At 47.2% G+C, this 15,109-nt stretch overlaps 1 protein-coding gene across 1 annotated transcript in view; it reads left to right on the top strand.

Annotated features, from left to right (window-relative positions):
• ARHGEF3 (Rho guanine nucleotide exchange factor 3) overlaps window positions 1-15,109 on the top strand; it is a 259,309-nt gene that overhangs the window by 54,326 nt on the left and 189,874 nt on the right. The window contains exon 2 of the mRNA XM_083156238.1: window positions 11,547-11,613. Within this exon, the coding sequence (XP_083012364.1) occupies window positions 11,547-11,613 (67 nt within the window). The remainder of the gene's footprint in view (window positions 1-11,546; window positions 11,614-15,109) is intronic.

Below are 15,109 nucleotides of genomic sequence, written 5' to 3'. Positions count from 1 at the left end.
TAGTAAAAATGTAGACTGTAAGCTCCAATGGGGCCGGAACTGACATGAATGGCATGTACTTTCTGTAGAGTGCTAGCAGCCTAATATTTATTTATATTCATATAATTATTTTTAATGTTTATTAGTTTTGTTTGTTTTTGTACATTTATTTGAGCCCATATCTTGGCTTTCGGTTCCACACTGTGCACGCAGGAGCCAGCTAGCGCAGTCACAAAGGCACCAAGACTGGTACAGAAGAGGGTTATTTCATTGACAAAATGCAGCAATTTATGTGGTTTTTTTTGTTTCATTTTCTAAAATGTAATGTTGCCCATAGCACCCAGTCAGATTCTATCTATCATTTTCTGGGATGCAGTAGAGAAATGACAGACAGATTCTCATTGGTTGCTATTGGCAACATAATCTCTTTTTTGACTTTTAGAACCTTTAGGAAATTTACCAGTAACCATTAAACAGTTGTACTTGAAATGTCTTTGTTTAGCCTGCAGATGTCACTGTTGTTTTAATTATTATTTAGCATATACAATTGACATTATGAACCTTGCTTATTATCTTTTGAAGCAGCAATGAACAGAAATATAAATATATTCATTATTTCACATATTCTGCAGCGCTTTACAGAGATATTTGTACATTCACATCAGTCCCTGCCCCAGTGGAGCTTTCAATCTATTTTCCCTACCACATGTACACGCACACACAGACATTCTAGGGTTAATTTGTTGGGAGCCAATTAGCCTACCAGTATATTTTTGGATTGTGGGAGGAAACTGAAGTACCTAGAGGAAACCCACGCAAGTACGGGGTGAATATATAAACGCCACACAGTTACGGCCATGGTGGGAATCGAACCCACAACCACTGTGCTGTAATTAGTTGCAGATAAGAGCTTCACATCCACATGTTGCCATATTTGTGCAAATATAAAGGTTCCGTACACTACTGCAATGTATCGCAACAGTGTATTGGCCATCCGACCCCGCTGAGTTTCCTGGGACCTCCCCGGCGGGATCGCATGCGCTCTTTTTACATGCGATGTACCGCATGAGACCCTGCTCCTCGCTGCCGGCAGGGGGCCCGAGTTTGGATGGGCAGCAGGTTCGATGCGCACTGGACAGTAAATACATACGATTTGGGATCGGGTGAAATCGGCCAAATACTGTTTTAAACTCAACTTACATATGAATAAACTGTGGACTCATATCTCAACTGTGGGACTGTCCCTGCAAAATACTGTAGTTATCAATGATGCATTTAAATGAAACCTTGTCTACACTAGTATACTAGAAATTATGTAATTATTTGAAAATCACATTTTCATAGATATTCAGCCAGGTCTGAGTTGTAATGTAATGTTTCAGCTAGGCTAATTATGGAGCTTTAATTGTTATATAAAGAGATTCAATTTCATTATCAGCTTGTCCGATGTTTGAGAACAGTAGACATTGTTTGGTCTGTTTGCTGAATATATAAATATTGTAGGAAAAGGAAATATAACCATTAACAAAAACTTAGTGGGAAGTCTCTGTTTTCATAAGCATTTCACATTTTCCAGACTTCCATATTTTAAATATTTTGTGTGAAGTAAATGTTCTCTAACGTCATACGTGCCAACTGTCCCTGAAATCGCAGCAAACTCCCTGACCCACTGAAATAGTAGCAATCTCCCTGACTCCCTGATATAGCAGCGATCTCCCTGACATAGCAGCAATCTCCCTGACTCCCTGACATAGCATCAATCTCCCTGACTCCCTGACATAGCAGCAATCTCCATGACTCCCTGATATAGCAGCAATCTCCATGACTCCCTGAGATAGCAGCAATCTCCCTGAGATAGCAGCAATCTTCCTGACTCCCTGACAGAGCAGCAATCTCCCTGACTCCCTGACAGAGCAGCAATCTCCGTGACTCCCTAACAGAGCAGCAATCTCCCTGATTCCCTGAGAGAGCAGCAATCTCCCTGACTCCCTGACAGAGCAGCAGTCTCCCTGACTCCCTGACAGAGCAGCAATCTCCCTGACTCCCAGACATAGCAGCAATCATCCTGACTCCCGGACGTAGCAACAATCTCCATGACTCCCGGACGTAGCAGCAATCTCCCTGACTCTCTGACATAGCAGCAGACTCCCTGACATAACAGCAATCTCCCTGATTCCCTAACAGAGCAGCAATCTCCCTGACTCCCTGACATAGCAGCAATCTCCCTGACTCCCTGACAGATCAGCAATCTCCCTGACTCCCTGACATACCAGCAATCTCCCTGACTCCCTGACAGAGCAGCAATCTCCCTGACAGAGCAGCAATCTCCCTGACTCCCTGACAGAGCAGCAATCTCCCTGACTCCCTGACAGAGCACCAATCTCCCTGACTCCCTGACAGAGCAGCAATCTCCCTGACTCCCTGACAGAGCAGCAATCTCCCTGACTCCCTGACATAGCAGCAATCTCCCTGATTCCATGACAGAGCAGCAATCTTCCTGATTCCCTGAGAGAGCAGCAATCTCCATGACTCCCTGATAAAGCAGAAATCTCCCAGACATGGCAGCAATCTCCCTGACATAGCAGGAAACTCCCTGACTCCTGGAGTGTCTAGAGGGACCTACACATGAAGAGATGAGCATTCTGAGCGATTCTAGATTGTTTAGAACGCTCAGATCACGCTGCACAGTGATGTGCTGCTGAGCGATCTGTCAGGGCCAGTGTTTTGCGATACGATACACTTTATTGCTATTACCATGCATAACATAGTAACAAAATACAGTTTAGCCAGATACAATATAGTATACAGCAATATATAAAACCTATTTCCCCCACACTACAATTGATAAAACCTGCTATATCAGATACAATAATTCAATACCACAACGGCTCTTGGAAAAAAGCTATTTTTGAATCTACCTGTTTTAGCCTTAAGGCATCTAAAACACCTACCGGACGGCAAGAGTGTGAACAATCTCTGAGCCAGGTGAGTCGGATCCTTCAGAATACTCCGTGCCAGTCGTAAGAATACTCTGTGCCCATCGTAAGAAAACTCTGTGCCCGTCGCATTTTCTAAGCGATCTAGCGAGATCACTTAGAAAATGCCTGGGAATCGTGGCGTGTGTAGGCCCAATAGAATTCTCTCTGATTGCATTTTAGCCACATTATGCAGCTGTAAATGTGATGTAACATTACAGTTTACATTGTCCCCAAGCGTGCTGTAACCTACAATGTTACATAACTTCTAATGGATGTGACCACAGTGGGGAGGTAAAAGGTGTTCTACTTAGAGAAATAGAAAATCTGTACAGCACTAAAACAACTTGCTGATACTGCCAGGGCCGCCGACAGGTAGGTGCTGTGGGTACAGCTGTCCCAGGCCCCAGCCTCTGGAGGGGCCCGGGCAGCCACCCACAGCGACAACGGCATGGTGCCACCCTCCACCCCCACGACCGCACACCGCCTTCCCCACCTGGTGGCCCCCCAGCCAGGCACGCACAATAAACAGTGCAACCTGCAGAGAGCCGAGCCTAGGACACAGAGGGGCTCGGCGCTCTGCAGGCTGCACTGTGTAGTGTGCGCTCCCGTGGAGATGCGCCGCCGCAGCTAGTAATGGTACTCGGAGGGTGGCGGCGGACGTAATGGTACTGGGGGGGGGGGACTAAAGGTCAGTCCCGAGCACCGCGATTCCTAGTGGCGGCCCTGGATACCACTGTCAGCATTTCCAGAATGGTTCTCCTATACATACCCAATGCTTTACACCTTTACAGGAACCTTTCCTCGTTTCTGCATGGAAAGAAGTAACCTCATGACTTTTATTTACTTGGCACCAAGAGTCGATAAAGAAAAAAAAGTCAGAATCTGAATATAAAAACCTTGAGATTAGATAATAGAGGCCTGGCAGAGTATCAAAGCACATCATTTGTCTGAGTACTTGCTAGGAATGTATGGTTAAAGCTATGTTTAAGCTGGGGGGCTGGCTTCGGTCTGCTGTAAATCAGGGATCCATTTATTTGTGTTTGTTTCTCAGCGCTGGGCAGCCGCCTGTCCGCAGAGCATTCATCTTTCTTTTTGTTTCATGTAAGCTGACTTTTGCTCTAAATCCTCTAACTGCATTTTACATATCCAGTTGCTAAAACAATTCGCCAGCAATACATATATCTCACTGGACATTTGCTCTGAGAGTCAAAAACTGACCAAAATGCAGCATGTTAAGCAGGGTTGCCGACTTTATATTCTCCTCTCCGGGAGACGCCCGGAGAGGAGACTTTCAGCAGCTGACATCATTAAGCCCCGCCCCCATGATGGCAAATTCACGGATCTCCGTGGAGGGGGCGGGGCTAACATGAAGCAATTGTGCCATTTTAGCTTCGCCCCCTCCTCTGAGACCCGCGGATTGCGGCATCTAAATGCTGAGGTAGGGATAAGATGGCCGCGATCGGGAGGCGCAGTGGGGGACCCCCTGAATCCGGGAGGGTTGCCCACCTTTCCAGGGGTCCGGGAGGGGGACCTGATTTTCGGGAGACTCCCGGCCATTCCGGGAGGGTAGGCATCCCTGATGTTAAGGTCCATAGACACTGGGTGTGTATGGACAGTGATGATGGTTGCCATGGGCAACTTCTCCTATGGATCACTTTTCCCCCCTTATCACTGCTTCATACATCTACCCCTCAGTTCTGCCCGTGTGCGAGTGTGGCATCTGCCCATATGCTGACCTCAAGCCGTCAGAGATGTGTGTCAATGTTGAGTTAACGTATATATCTCTGAATAAGGCCCTCAATTGTAGTTACGCTCACTGCCGGCCCCTCTTCTCATACCCTGTTTTGTGACACCACCTTCACCATGGCTTTCACAGCATAGGCTGGCAGCTTAGAGATGGCACCAGGCAAGACAAGGTACAGAAAATGAATATGTCTCCACTAAACCAAGGAGACATTACCAGTTCTAAGATCTCTTTGTGTCCTCAACAGTTTTGGTTCTTTATTTGAGTTGCTGTAATATGGTTATTAAATAGTTTATTGCTATTTTTAACCATGGGAAGTTTTTACATTTGAAAGTGGAACGTTCTAGTTCTCCCTTTAGGTCAGCACCAAACAGGATTTATTTAAATTCCATTTACATGACTAAATACTGATGATGTATAACATTTTAGAAGATACAATTAAGATCACTCAGGGAACCCCTGCATCAAGGTGTTGTTCACGTGATGTCATTGTGCTACTGCCACAGCATTGCCATGGATATACAGATGGAGCCCCTGCCATTCTTGGCCGGGGCTCACCAGACCCTCCCCGCTGGTGAGCACCGGCGGACAGGGGCTACACTGAACTGGGACGCGCGTTCGTCTCACACGCACGTGCGTCCCAGTCTCTCGGCGGGGAAGCTGCGCGTCCCTGCCCGACTCCGCTTCAGGGAGACGGGCAGGGTTAGGGGGCGCTCGGGGTGGTGAGGGGTACCTGTAACGACAGGCGGGGGAGGTGGTAGGGACCGGAGGCAGGATCCGTAGCCAGGGGGCACGTGAGCGTCTCATGCGTGCGCACCCCCTGGCGGGGCTGGCGTGATGGCGGGGATGGCGTTAAGAAACGCCAGCCCTGCAAAGATGAAACCAGCCCCATCTGTACTTCAGCTTTGTCTGCAAATGAGTGCTATGCACAGGGGTTCTGAGGGAGTGTGTGTGTGTAGGGGGAGGGGGGGGGGGGGGGTTATTGATTAGCAAGGCTTGCTGGATGGGCCCAGTGGTAGTGTGCAGCACTGTGGATAGTATTTTTCAGTACCCCAGCTGATATTGGTGGCGGCGGGGGGGGCAGGCATCGGTAAGTGCATACACTCTTTCCGATGCCAGCTCTGAGGTGAGTGACAGCAGGAGGGTGGCGGAGGGAGCAACGGTCATGCTGCCACTGCAGCATGGCCTTCGTTAATGAAAATCTTCCTTGCCCAGACATGCAGGACGAGGGAGGGGGTCGTTAACGATGCGCAGAAGTACGCATCGTTAGTGACGAGGAGTGAATACACTAGGAGATGTTGACCACAAGCCCTTTCTGAGTGATATTGGCCCTTATTCTGATCGGTGCGGCCCGATCAGAATATGCGGCCGCAACCGTGCAGGCGAATCCCCGCCTTCCATACGGATCGCCACCTGCCGTCCGTACGCGGATATGTGGTGATCCGCATGAAATTGGACGGGGATACGCCTCCTCCGTCTTGGGAGCTGCCCCTGCATTCGATGGTCGTCGAACATCGAATGCAGGGCCGCACGCTCCACCAGGTCCCGCAACACAAGACCACACGGACACTTGTCCGTGTGAAATCATGTATGGGGGCGGGCAGCTGACATCCGGCGATGTCAGATGCCCGCCCCGTACCCACGCGTCACGGCCTCATTACCATGCATACGCCCCGCGTTTGCATGGGAACGCCCATGAAACGGGGGGCGTATGCATAGGGTAATGAGGCTAAGTAGCCCCTCACGCCCCTCTACGCCCCCTGTGTGGCGTATAAAGAATCCATGCGGCGAAATCGCCTGCACATGCGCAGATTGACCTCTGCACATGCGCAGACGATAAACATCGGCGGGCCGTACGCAAGCGGGAATATCCGCACCGATCAGAATAAGGGCCCTTGTGAGCAATATCGCCTAGTGTGTATGGGGCTTAAGTCATGTTTGCAAGCAAAACCATGTCGCACTACAGGTATGGCAGTTGTAACGCGCAGAAAGCGGCAGATTTGGATGGGGTGCGTGCAAACTGAAATCTGAATTGCAGTGTAAAAAAATAAAGCTGAACCAATTGACATGACTGCTTTAAAGGTCCAATGAAGACGCTCATATTCACAAGATGTTCGAGAGCAATGGATACAAGTTATAACACTATAAATGGGCTATAGTGTTAATGTACACACAATACAATAAGCGCTGTTATAATGAAGCCATAGTCTGGTACCCAATTAGTCCCTACAAGCAGGTCCACGCCCACTTATCGGGGATATTGTTTGACCTGCCTCAGGCAGGTGAAACCAAATCCCGTAATGCGGCCCTAGTTGTGCGGCAATGAAAAAACACAAGGTTTAACTGAACCTATGTGTTTTTGGGAGTAAATATATTTTTATTTTCCTAATTGCGGTCCTGCTGCCTGTCCGACCTCTGACTTGGCCCCCTCCCGGTGGCGGTGAACGGAATTGCATGCAATACATCACTCAAGTGCAGTTGGATGGCCATACACTTCTGCGACTTCTTGCATTAGTGTATGGCCACCTTCAGGCTCAAATATAGGCTTACAGTATTTCTATCTTATCCTTATACGGATCATGGGGGTGACTAATAGAATTGGTCCCACAGGGGACCGATTTTTTGCGACTGTGCATCCGCATAGTCATTTTAGCGCACGTGCAGCCGCTGTGTTTGAGCGGCCACGGTGAATAGATTATTTGCCGGGCGCTTGCACACAACAGTGCAGGTGGGGGGGCGGCGGGGCGGGGGAACACCCAGTAATTCCCTGGGGGTGTAGGGGGTCAAGCAGCTGATGTCAGCTTCCCGCACAGGGCGCCCGCAGATCTGAGACATCACAAAGGTGTATCCGATCTGCGAGCGCTTGCAAAATCATTCAATGGTCGGCAACATCGAATGATTTTGTCCTCACACACAAGACTGCGAATGGATGTTTATGCGAAACATTCATACGCATGCCTGCAGGGGATTGCGTCGTGCTGGGGAGGGGGGCTAGTGGACTCGCAAGGCTGCGAAATTTGCAGCCTTGCGAGTCAGCCAGAATATCCTCCTATGTAATAACCCCAGTTCCTAGAAGTTTGTGCTTGCAGGGATCAAAGCAAGTCAAAAAAACAAAAACAGATGATTTTATTTCGGCAAAAACTTATAGTTTACAACTGTGGAAACACCAATATTGATCCAACTTGTCCGCTTGTATTACTAAATAACACAGCAGTACCTTTGCCAGAGACAGGCCAATACATCTGCTTGCTACTGATTGCTGTGTTTATAAGAATATTGCCCAATTTGCTGAATCAGATGTCGTTTTTCAGATGTTGTTGTACACAAAACGGCGAGACCACACAGCATTTTATTTCCCATTTTGAAGAAAATCTGTTAAATGCTATTAGAGAGAATTTACTCGCTTACTTTGAGATATTTACTGACATTAATAAACGTTTTATAATCACGTCAGATGAGACACGCACAAAATATCCTGTGATTTTAACCTTGAACTTGCCGGTGATTTAAGAATAGTCAAAAAGACAAATTTATGTGGGAAAACCCTGCTCAGATTCCTGAGAGCGTGATTTAAAGTGTTACATAATTAGAGACCCCCAAACACTTCTGCAGCAGCTAAATGAAGCTTTGAACTTCAAAAGTTATTTTTTTCTTTGAAAATCTAGGATTTGGCTGTCAGCTGGGCTTTGTACCAGACATTCGCTGATAGCTTTGACCAAAGAGTGATTCATACCATTTTATTTTAAATTCCTGACAGCAAGTCAAACTGAAATGTCAAAATAGTAACAAATTACAAATCACGCATAGGTACTGTGTTTTTCTTTTAGATTTTAAATAGCATGCTGAGGAACACAGGTGGAAGAACGGATTCCATCTTATTTTATGCAGAAATGGGTCAACGTCGAGTCATAATACTTCATAATACTTCAATTGTAAAGTATGACAGAATATTCTGGCACAATATAATACCCCTTTTACACTGCTGCAAAAACCCGGGTTTTTCCCTCATGGATCGGGGTCAGTGGCAGTATAAAAGGGGTTAACCCGTGTCCCTTTACAAGGGACTTCTACCCAGGTCCTGACCAGGGTAGAACACGGGCAGGACCTGGGTAGAGGGCAGTGTAAACGGGTACGCCGGGTCATCCGACCCGGCTCTTGTTTACAGCAATGGGGGAAGCCCAACCTCCGGACCGGTCAACATGGAGGTTGGGCGGGGGGCCCACACAGCCTCTGCTGCTGTCTGCTGTACTGTGCAGACAGCAGCTGAGGCAGGGAGGAGGTGAATGGATGCCTGTGTGTGGCATCCATTCACCTCACGAACGGGGGCTGGGGGGGGTGCATGGGGGCTGGAGGCAGCCCAGCAGCTTACCTTGGTGCTGGGCTTGCCCCCAGCACAACGATCGGCGCTCCCAGCGCCAATCGTTACACTGCGGGTAGGCACCGCATTTTAAACGGTGCAAATCCCGGATCCGACCCGGCTTGGATCAGTGTTCCAAATGCCGGGTTGGACCTGGGATTTGGGTGTAAAAGGGGTATAAGTAACTGGTTAAAGGGAATTTTGAAATAGATCATTTTGGTTTCTGTTAAGGAGTAATTTGGTCCATCGAGTGGCCTCTAGTGGTCACTGGCAGAACTTCATTTCAAAAAGGTGAGGTTCACAATATAATAAAGATTTTTTATATATATATATATATATATATATCATTTTTTTCTATGTGGCTTCAATTATTTTCTGTTCCGGGGCAGTATGGATGGTGTAAAGGTTAGCTTTACTGCCTCACAGCGCTGAGGTCATGTGTTCGATTGCCACCATGGCTCTAACTGTGCAGAGTTTGTATATTCTCCCCGTGCTTGCGTGGGTTTACTCCGAGTACTCCTGTTTCCTCCCACAATCCAAAAATATACTGGTAGGTCAATTGGCTTCCAACAGAAATTAACCCTAGAATGTCTGTGTGCGCGTGTACATGTGGTAGGGAATATAGATTGTAAGCTCCACTGGGGCAGGGACTGATGTGAATGTTCAACTATACTCTGTAAAGCGCTGCGGTATATGTGTGCGCTATATAAGAAACTGTTAATAAATAAATAATAAATAAAGCTTTAAAAACTTCAATAAGATACTTATAAAACAGTTGCTTTATAAGCTCACAATGTTTCTCATATTTGGGACAGAGTAGTTTAATGAATATGAAATAAAAGTATAAATATACAGACAGCAGGATAAAGTCCAAGATGTAAACATCTGGATATGGTCAGTTACTATCCAGGTGGTCCCATTAATCTCCGAGCTGACTGCCTGGTCTGATAGAGACTCACTCCCTGGAAAGTGGCCTAGTTCACTGCAGCGTGTCCCTGACATCATGCACTCACTCTCCGGAGGGCTGGATTCTTCTCCCTGTCACCGAGCAGGGTCACCAGGCATTAATCACCTTAACAGCCTTTTTACTAGAATAGCGCTGATATTTTCCTTTCACCTTATTGAGAACAAAGATATTACATCTCATCTATGTTCTTCAAAGGAAGCTCTAGGACGCATAATCTAATCTGGATTTTACTAATGGACATTCAGATACATGTTCGTACAGAGAAGGGTGCCCTAGCCCTATCCCTCCTACTAATGTCTGACCCTTTTACATGCCTAACCCTAATGTCGGCATTCTGATAATGATGACACTTCAGCTGTCCACATTCTGAAAACAGGCAAAGGCATGTTGTCTGTTGACATTTTAGCAATGTCGACATCATACCTGTTAGCATTGTGGTTTCCACATTTTGAATGTCAACTACATTTTTGGTAGACCCTGATAGTAAAACCCTCCCTAATTCAAAATATGGGGAAGACTATGGCTCGATTCAGACCTGCTTGCTAGGCAGCGTAGATACGCGTACACATCCGCTTGCATGCAGCCGCACGGAGGAAAAATTAATTTGATGGTCGCTCTCGATCAAGTTATTTTTCCACTCTTCAGTATGAGTGGAAAAATCAGACTTGTATTTCAGATGGCCGCTTTCCGCCAAATTGGGGGCAGGCTCAGGCATCATGTGGCAACAGATGCCCACCCCGACCAGACATGGGCCCTCCTGCATTCGTAGATGCATGCCCAGCATTCCTATGAGCGAGCCCACTGTTTTTATGGTCATGCCCAAAAAATGCTGGGTGGTCCGCTGCGTCCACCCCCTGCCCACCCATCAGTGATCGAACGCCCCATGGAAACAGCTCTTACCCTGTTTTTTTTCGGCCCAGGCAGGGGAAGCTGCCATTGCACAGGCACTTCCTGCTGCCCACCTGTCTGCTACTGACTAGCACTCCCCCCCGTTGCTGCCTGCCCGCCCGCCAGTCGATCACCTCCTGCTCTTGAAACCCCACCTGCTGCCCTGCTTTCCCAGATTTCCCTTTTCAGTGGAAAAGGGATCAACCCTGGGAAAACAGGGCAGTGTGTGACCCGGTATATTGGTGGAAAAACGGTATTAGTTGTTTTTAAATGGCAAACTGAAAACAAAAGTACTGGAACCTCAAGACCCATTTACTGCTTAACTGTGCATCAGTCAAGCAGTAAATGGGCCTTGAGGTGTTGCTGTTCCTCACTGTGGTAAAGTCACTCAGGATCTGCCAAGCAACAAGTGAGAGAGTACTGGGAATCAGCCGAGCCTCACTGCCAGCTCATTCATTTTCTGCCACATGTTTACAAAGCCTGGAGAAAAGCTACTTCTTATATTAAGTGTCAGGAAACCCAAATGGCTTCTTTTTGCATTGGCCGTATCATGTGTTAGTGTGAATTAGGTGAGTGAGGTATGCTTGTCATGTACACCATAAACACTGGTTTTTCTCATGTCTCACCCTGCAGGACAACATGGCAGCCGACTAATTCCTTCTCCCTGTTTCCTACGCCCAAAGGCTGGAACTTCAAAGGGGTAAGATTTCATTATTTTCTATGTACAGCAAATAGCTTCTATGTACAAGTGTGGTGAGATAGAGATACAATTAACAATCACTCATGATACAATTGGGTAAAAAAATACATGTAAAATGTTGGGATATGCCTCAGATGCTTTAGTATTTTTATGATTAAAGCTGCAGTTTGATTGACAGGAAGCCAGCGTTTATGAGCAAAAAAAAGTGTATTTTCTGGGTGTGTTTGTAAAAACGCAGGTGTGATTAGGCGGATGGGTGGGTCTCTGATGTCAGCGATTGTCTCTTCCATCCTTGGTCTTTAACCTTATAAGCCTTATTCTGTGTATACACGGTGCAATGTTGCTTGCGATTCGATCCCGATTCAATTGGGATAGAATCGGGGTTGAATTGAACAGCAAGCCAAACGCATTAGATTTGGCTATATGATATAGATCTGTACTATATAGTCTTGGCTGTACAGTCTACACTAGGCATGCCCAAACCATGGCCCTCCAGCTATTATGAAACTACAAGTCCCATCATGCCTTGCCACAGTTTTGCTATTAGGGAATGCTAAAACTATACGCGCATCAAGATCGAATCAACTTCGAATGGACATCTTTCGATGTCCATTTGATTTCTATTTGCTTTTGACTATGTAGTCAAATCGAACACAAAATCTCACCGTGTGTATACAGCTTTTCTCAGGTGGTAAAAACTGGTCAGTGGTTCGGTTTCTGTGATGAGGAAAGGGGTGTTGATAGCCAATAAGATCCTGCTTTGAAATCAGAGTAAATCAGAGTAAATCAGAGCCTGCACATCTCTAGTGTAAAGGTAACATAAGGATAATTCTAACCCACACACATCACACGTATTGGATGAGATTCACAGTGACAGACCAGTTGATGCGACCACTGAGGCCCACTGATCAGCAGCAGGTGTCCTGCAGCTCATGCTGCTCAATGCCAAACCTCTCTCACTGAAGTTAATTGCTCACAAGAAGAAAAACGATGAGGACCCATAAATAACCCAAAACACTGTTTATACATAATACATCAAAATTCCCTTTTTCATACTTAATGACGCAAAAACGGCAAAGTTAAAATGACGTCAAATGGCGATAAAATAAAGTGCTTGTAATAACGGAAGGGAAGGGGGATCCCCATCTGAGATTGCAGCATCTGTGGCCTAATCAACCAGACAATGGCATAAAAATTGGCCATGTTGGAAAAACAAACACAAATAGGCAAGCTGCTGCAATACATTTATTGGGTCTATGATGCTGGATCCCCAAATTCCCAGAGCTCCCTGGTCCTCACAGGTCCTGATTCAGAATTTGATGCAAGTACTGTGCTCCTTGCAGATTCCCGATTATTGTGAATCTGCAGCTGCGGAAGGTCCGTTCAGCTCATGTGCAGAAAAGGTTTTGCGCTGTTGTATGGACTTCCCCTCTGATGGTGCTTCATTGACAGGTAGCGGTATTGAGGGGGGTCGTCAGGGAGCAGAGGGAGAGCTCCATCCCTAGAAACAGGGGTATGTTGAGCTAAAGGTCTCCATGCAGACTTCCCGGCCTTGCAGCCCCTGTGCTTCCATTGGCCAGCCGCATAAACGGAGGTTGGTACTTGTGAGTTATCCGGGCTGCCGATTTTTTCATCGCGCCCGAAATCGTGGGCATCGCGTCGGTCGTGGCCGTTATAAGGAGCCGCGACGCGATGCCCACGATTTCCCATAGACAGTAATGTTAAAAGACACGATGGACCCGATTTCCGACCCGATTTCCCATAGACAGTAATGTTAAAAGACGCGATGGACCCGATTTCCCATAGACAGCAATGTTAAAATAAAATGACAATGTGAAATTGGCCAATATGGCCATTTCACATTGGATATGTTTTAAAAAAAAATGTTTCATGGCCCCCCACCACCGTTAACGCCACCCCGCTATTGACGCCAACCCGAAGCGTGGCGAGCGCAGCGAGCCTGCGAGGGGCGGCGGTACGCGTCCTCCGACCTTTTCATGCCCTACTATCCACTAGGGCGTGGAGTGAGAATAGAATAGTGTGGCGAGCGCAGCGAGCCACCGAGCCCGAAGCATGGCGAGCGCAGCGAGCCCCGCGAGGGGACGCGGACACCTTCACAGGTATCCGCGTGCCCTTGCGGGCTTCACAGGTGTCCGCGTCCCCTCGCGGGGCTCGCTGCGCTCGCCACGCTTCGGGCTCGGTGGCTCGCTGCGCTCGCCACACTATTCTATTCTCACTCCACGCCCTAGTGGATAGTAGGGCATGAAAAGGTCGGAGGACGCGTACCGCCGCCCCTCGCGGGCTCGCTGCGCTCGCCACGCTTCGGGTTGGCGTCAATAGCGGGGTGGCGTTAACGGTGGTGGGGGGCCATGAAACATTTTTTTTTAAAACATATTGGGCAATTTCACATTGTCATTTTATTTTAACATTGCTGTCTATGGGAAATCGGGTCCATCGCGTCTTTTAACATTACTGTCTATGGGAAATCGGGTCCATCGTGTCTTTTAACATTACTGTCTATGGGAAATCGTGGGCATCGCGTCGCGGCCCCTTATAACGGCCACGACCGACGCGATGCCCCCGATTTGGAGCTAAATCGCGGCCATCGTGTCGGTCGGGTGTCCTTAAGTTAACCAAACTTAAGGACAAAATCGGCAGCCCGGATAATTCACAAGTACCCGGAGGTTTAGCGATGTCGGATCCCAGTGTGCGATCTCGGTCAGGTTCAGGTTCATAGCTACACGCAGGAGATGTGTCTTCTACTGAGATGTCTTCTGCGTGACCCGCCTAGAGATCGCACAGAAAATCAATGCTGCTTGCATTCAGCATTGAAATTCTGTCCATCATGGAATAAGGCACACAGACCTTCCGATCCTTGCTGATGAGTAATAGATGGATTGTAAATAACAAAATGTAACATAATCCTGGTTTTAGTTGAGGTATTTGGTGGAGAACACATACAACTAAAATGGTAGGACAAGGGTTATTACAGTATGGGAAGTTGTCTAAAAGAGGTCAGTCAATTGAAGTGTTTGATTTATTAACCAGTGACAACCCTTATCTCTTGTGTTTTAGTTGAAGAAAAGGGTTATCACTGCCTTTCACTATTTAACAAGTGGGAAACGTGGAGAGATCACAGATTTTTCCTTTGGTAGCGCCAGAGAAGGTGCAGCACAGTTTAAAATTCAAATAGGAGAGCCAGCCACACCAACTGCCACCAACTGGCATTCCAAATTGACTCACCGACAGTTGGTGATGATCCCCTATTTGAATTTTAAACTGTGCTGCAGCCCCTCCTCAGGAGACACCACTGGTGAACATGGTCCCAGACAATAAATAGACAGTGTTTAGTTATACAGTCAATAGGTTCACCCCATATTATCAACATTCAATAGGTCAATGTGATCAAAAGGGCGACACGGTCCAAAGATCGACAGGTAAAAGGTAGTCTGTGTCTATGCTCAACATATAGTACAAGTTGAGTATCCCGTTTCCG

The sequence above is a fragment of the Crinia signifera genome, chromosome 8 (genome assembly GCF_055691185.1).
Source record: "Crinia signifera chromosome 8, ASM5569118v1, whole genome shotgun sequence".
In the NCBI taxonomy this organism is placed as follows: Eukaryota; Metazoa; Chordata; class Amphibia; order Anura; family Myobatrachidae; genus Crinia; species Crinia signifera.
The sequence above is the reverse complement of the archived record's forward strand: the minus strand, read 5'-3'. Positions and strand labels throughout refer to the sequence as shown.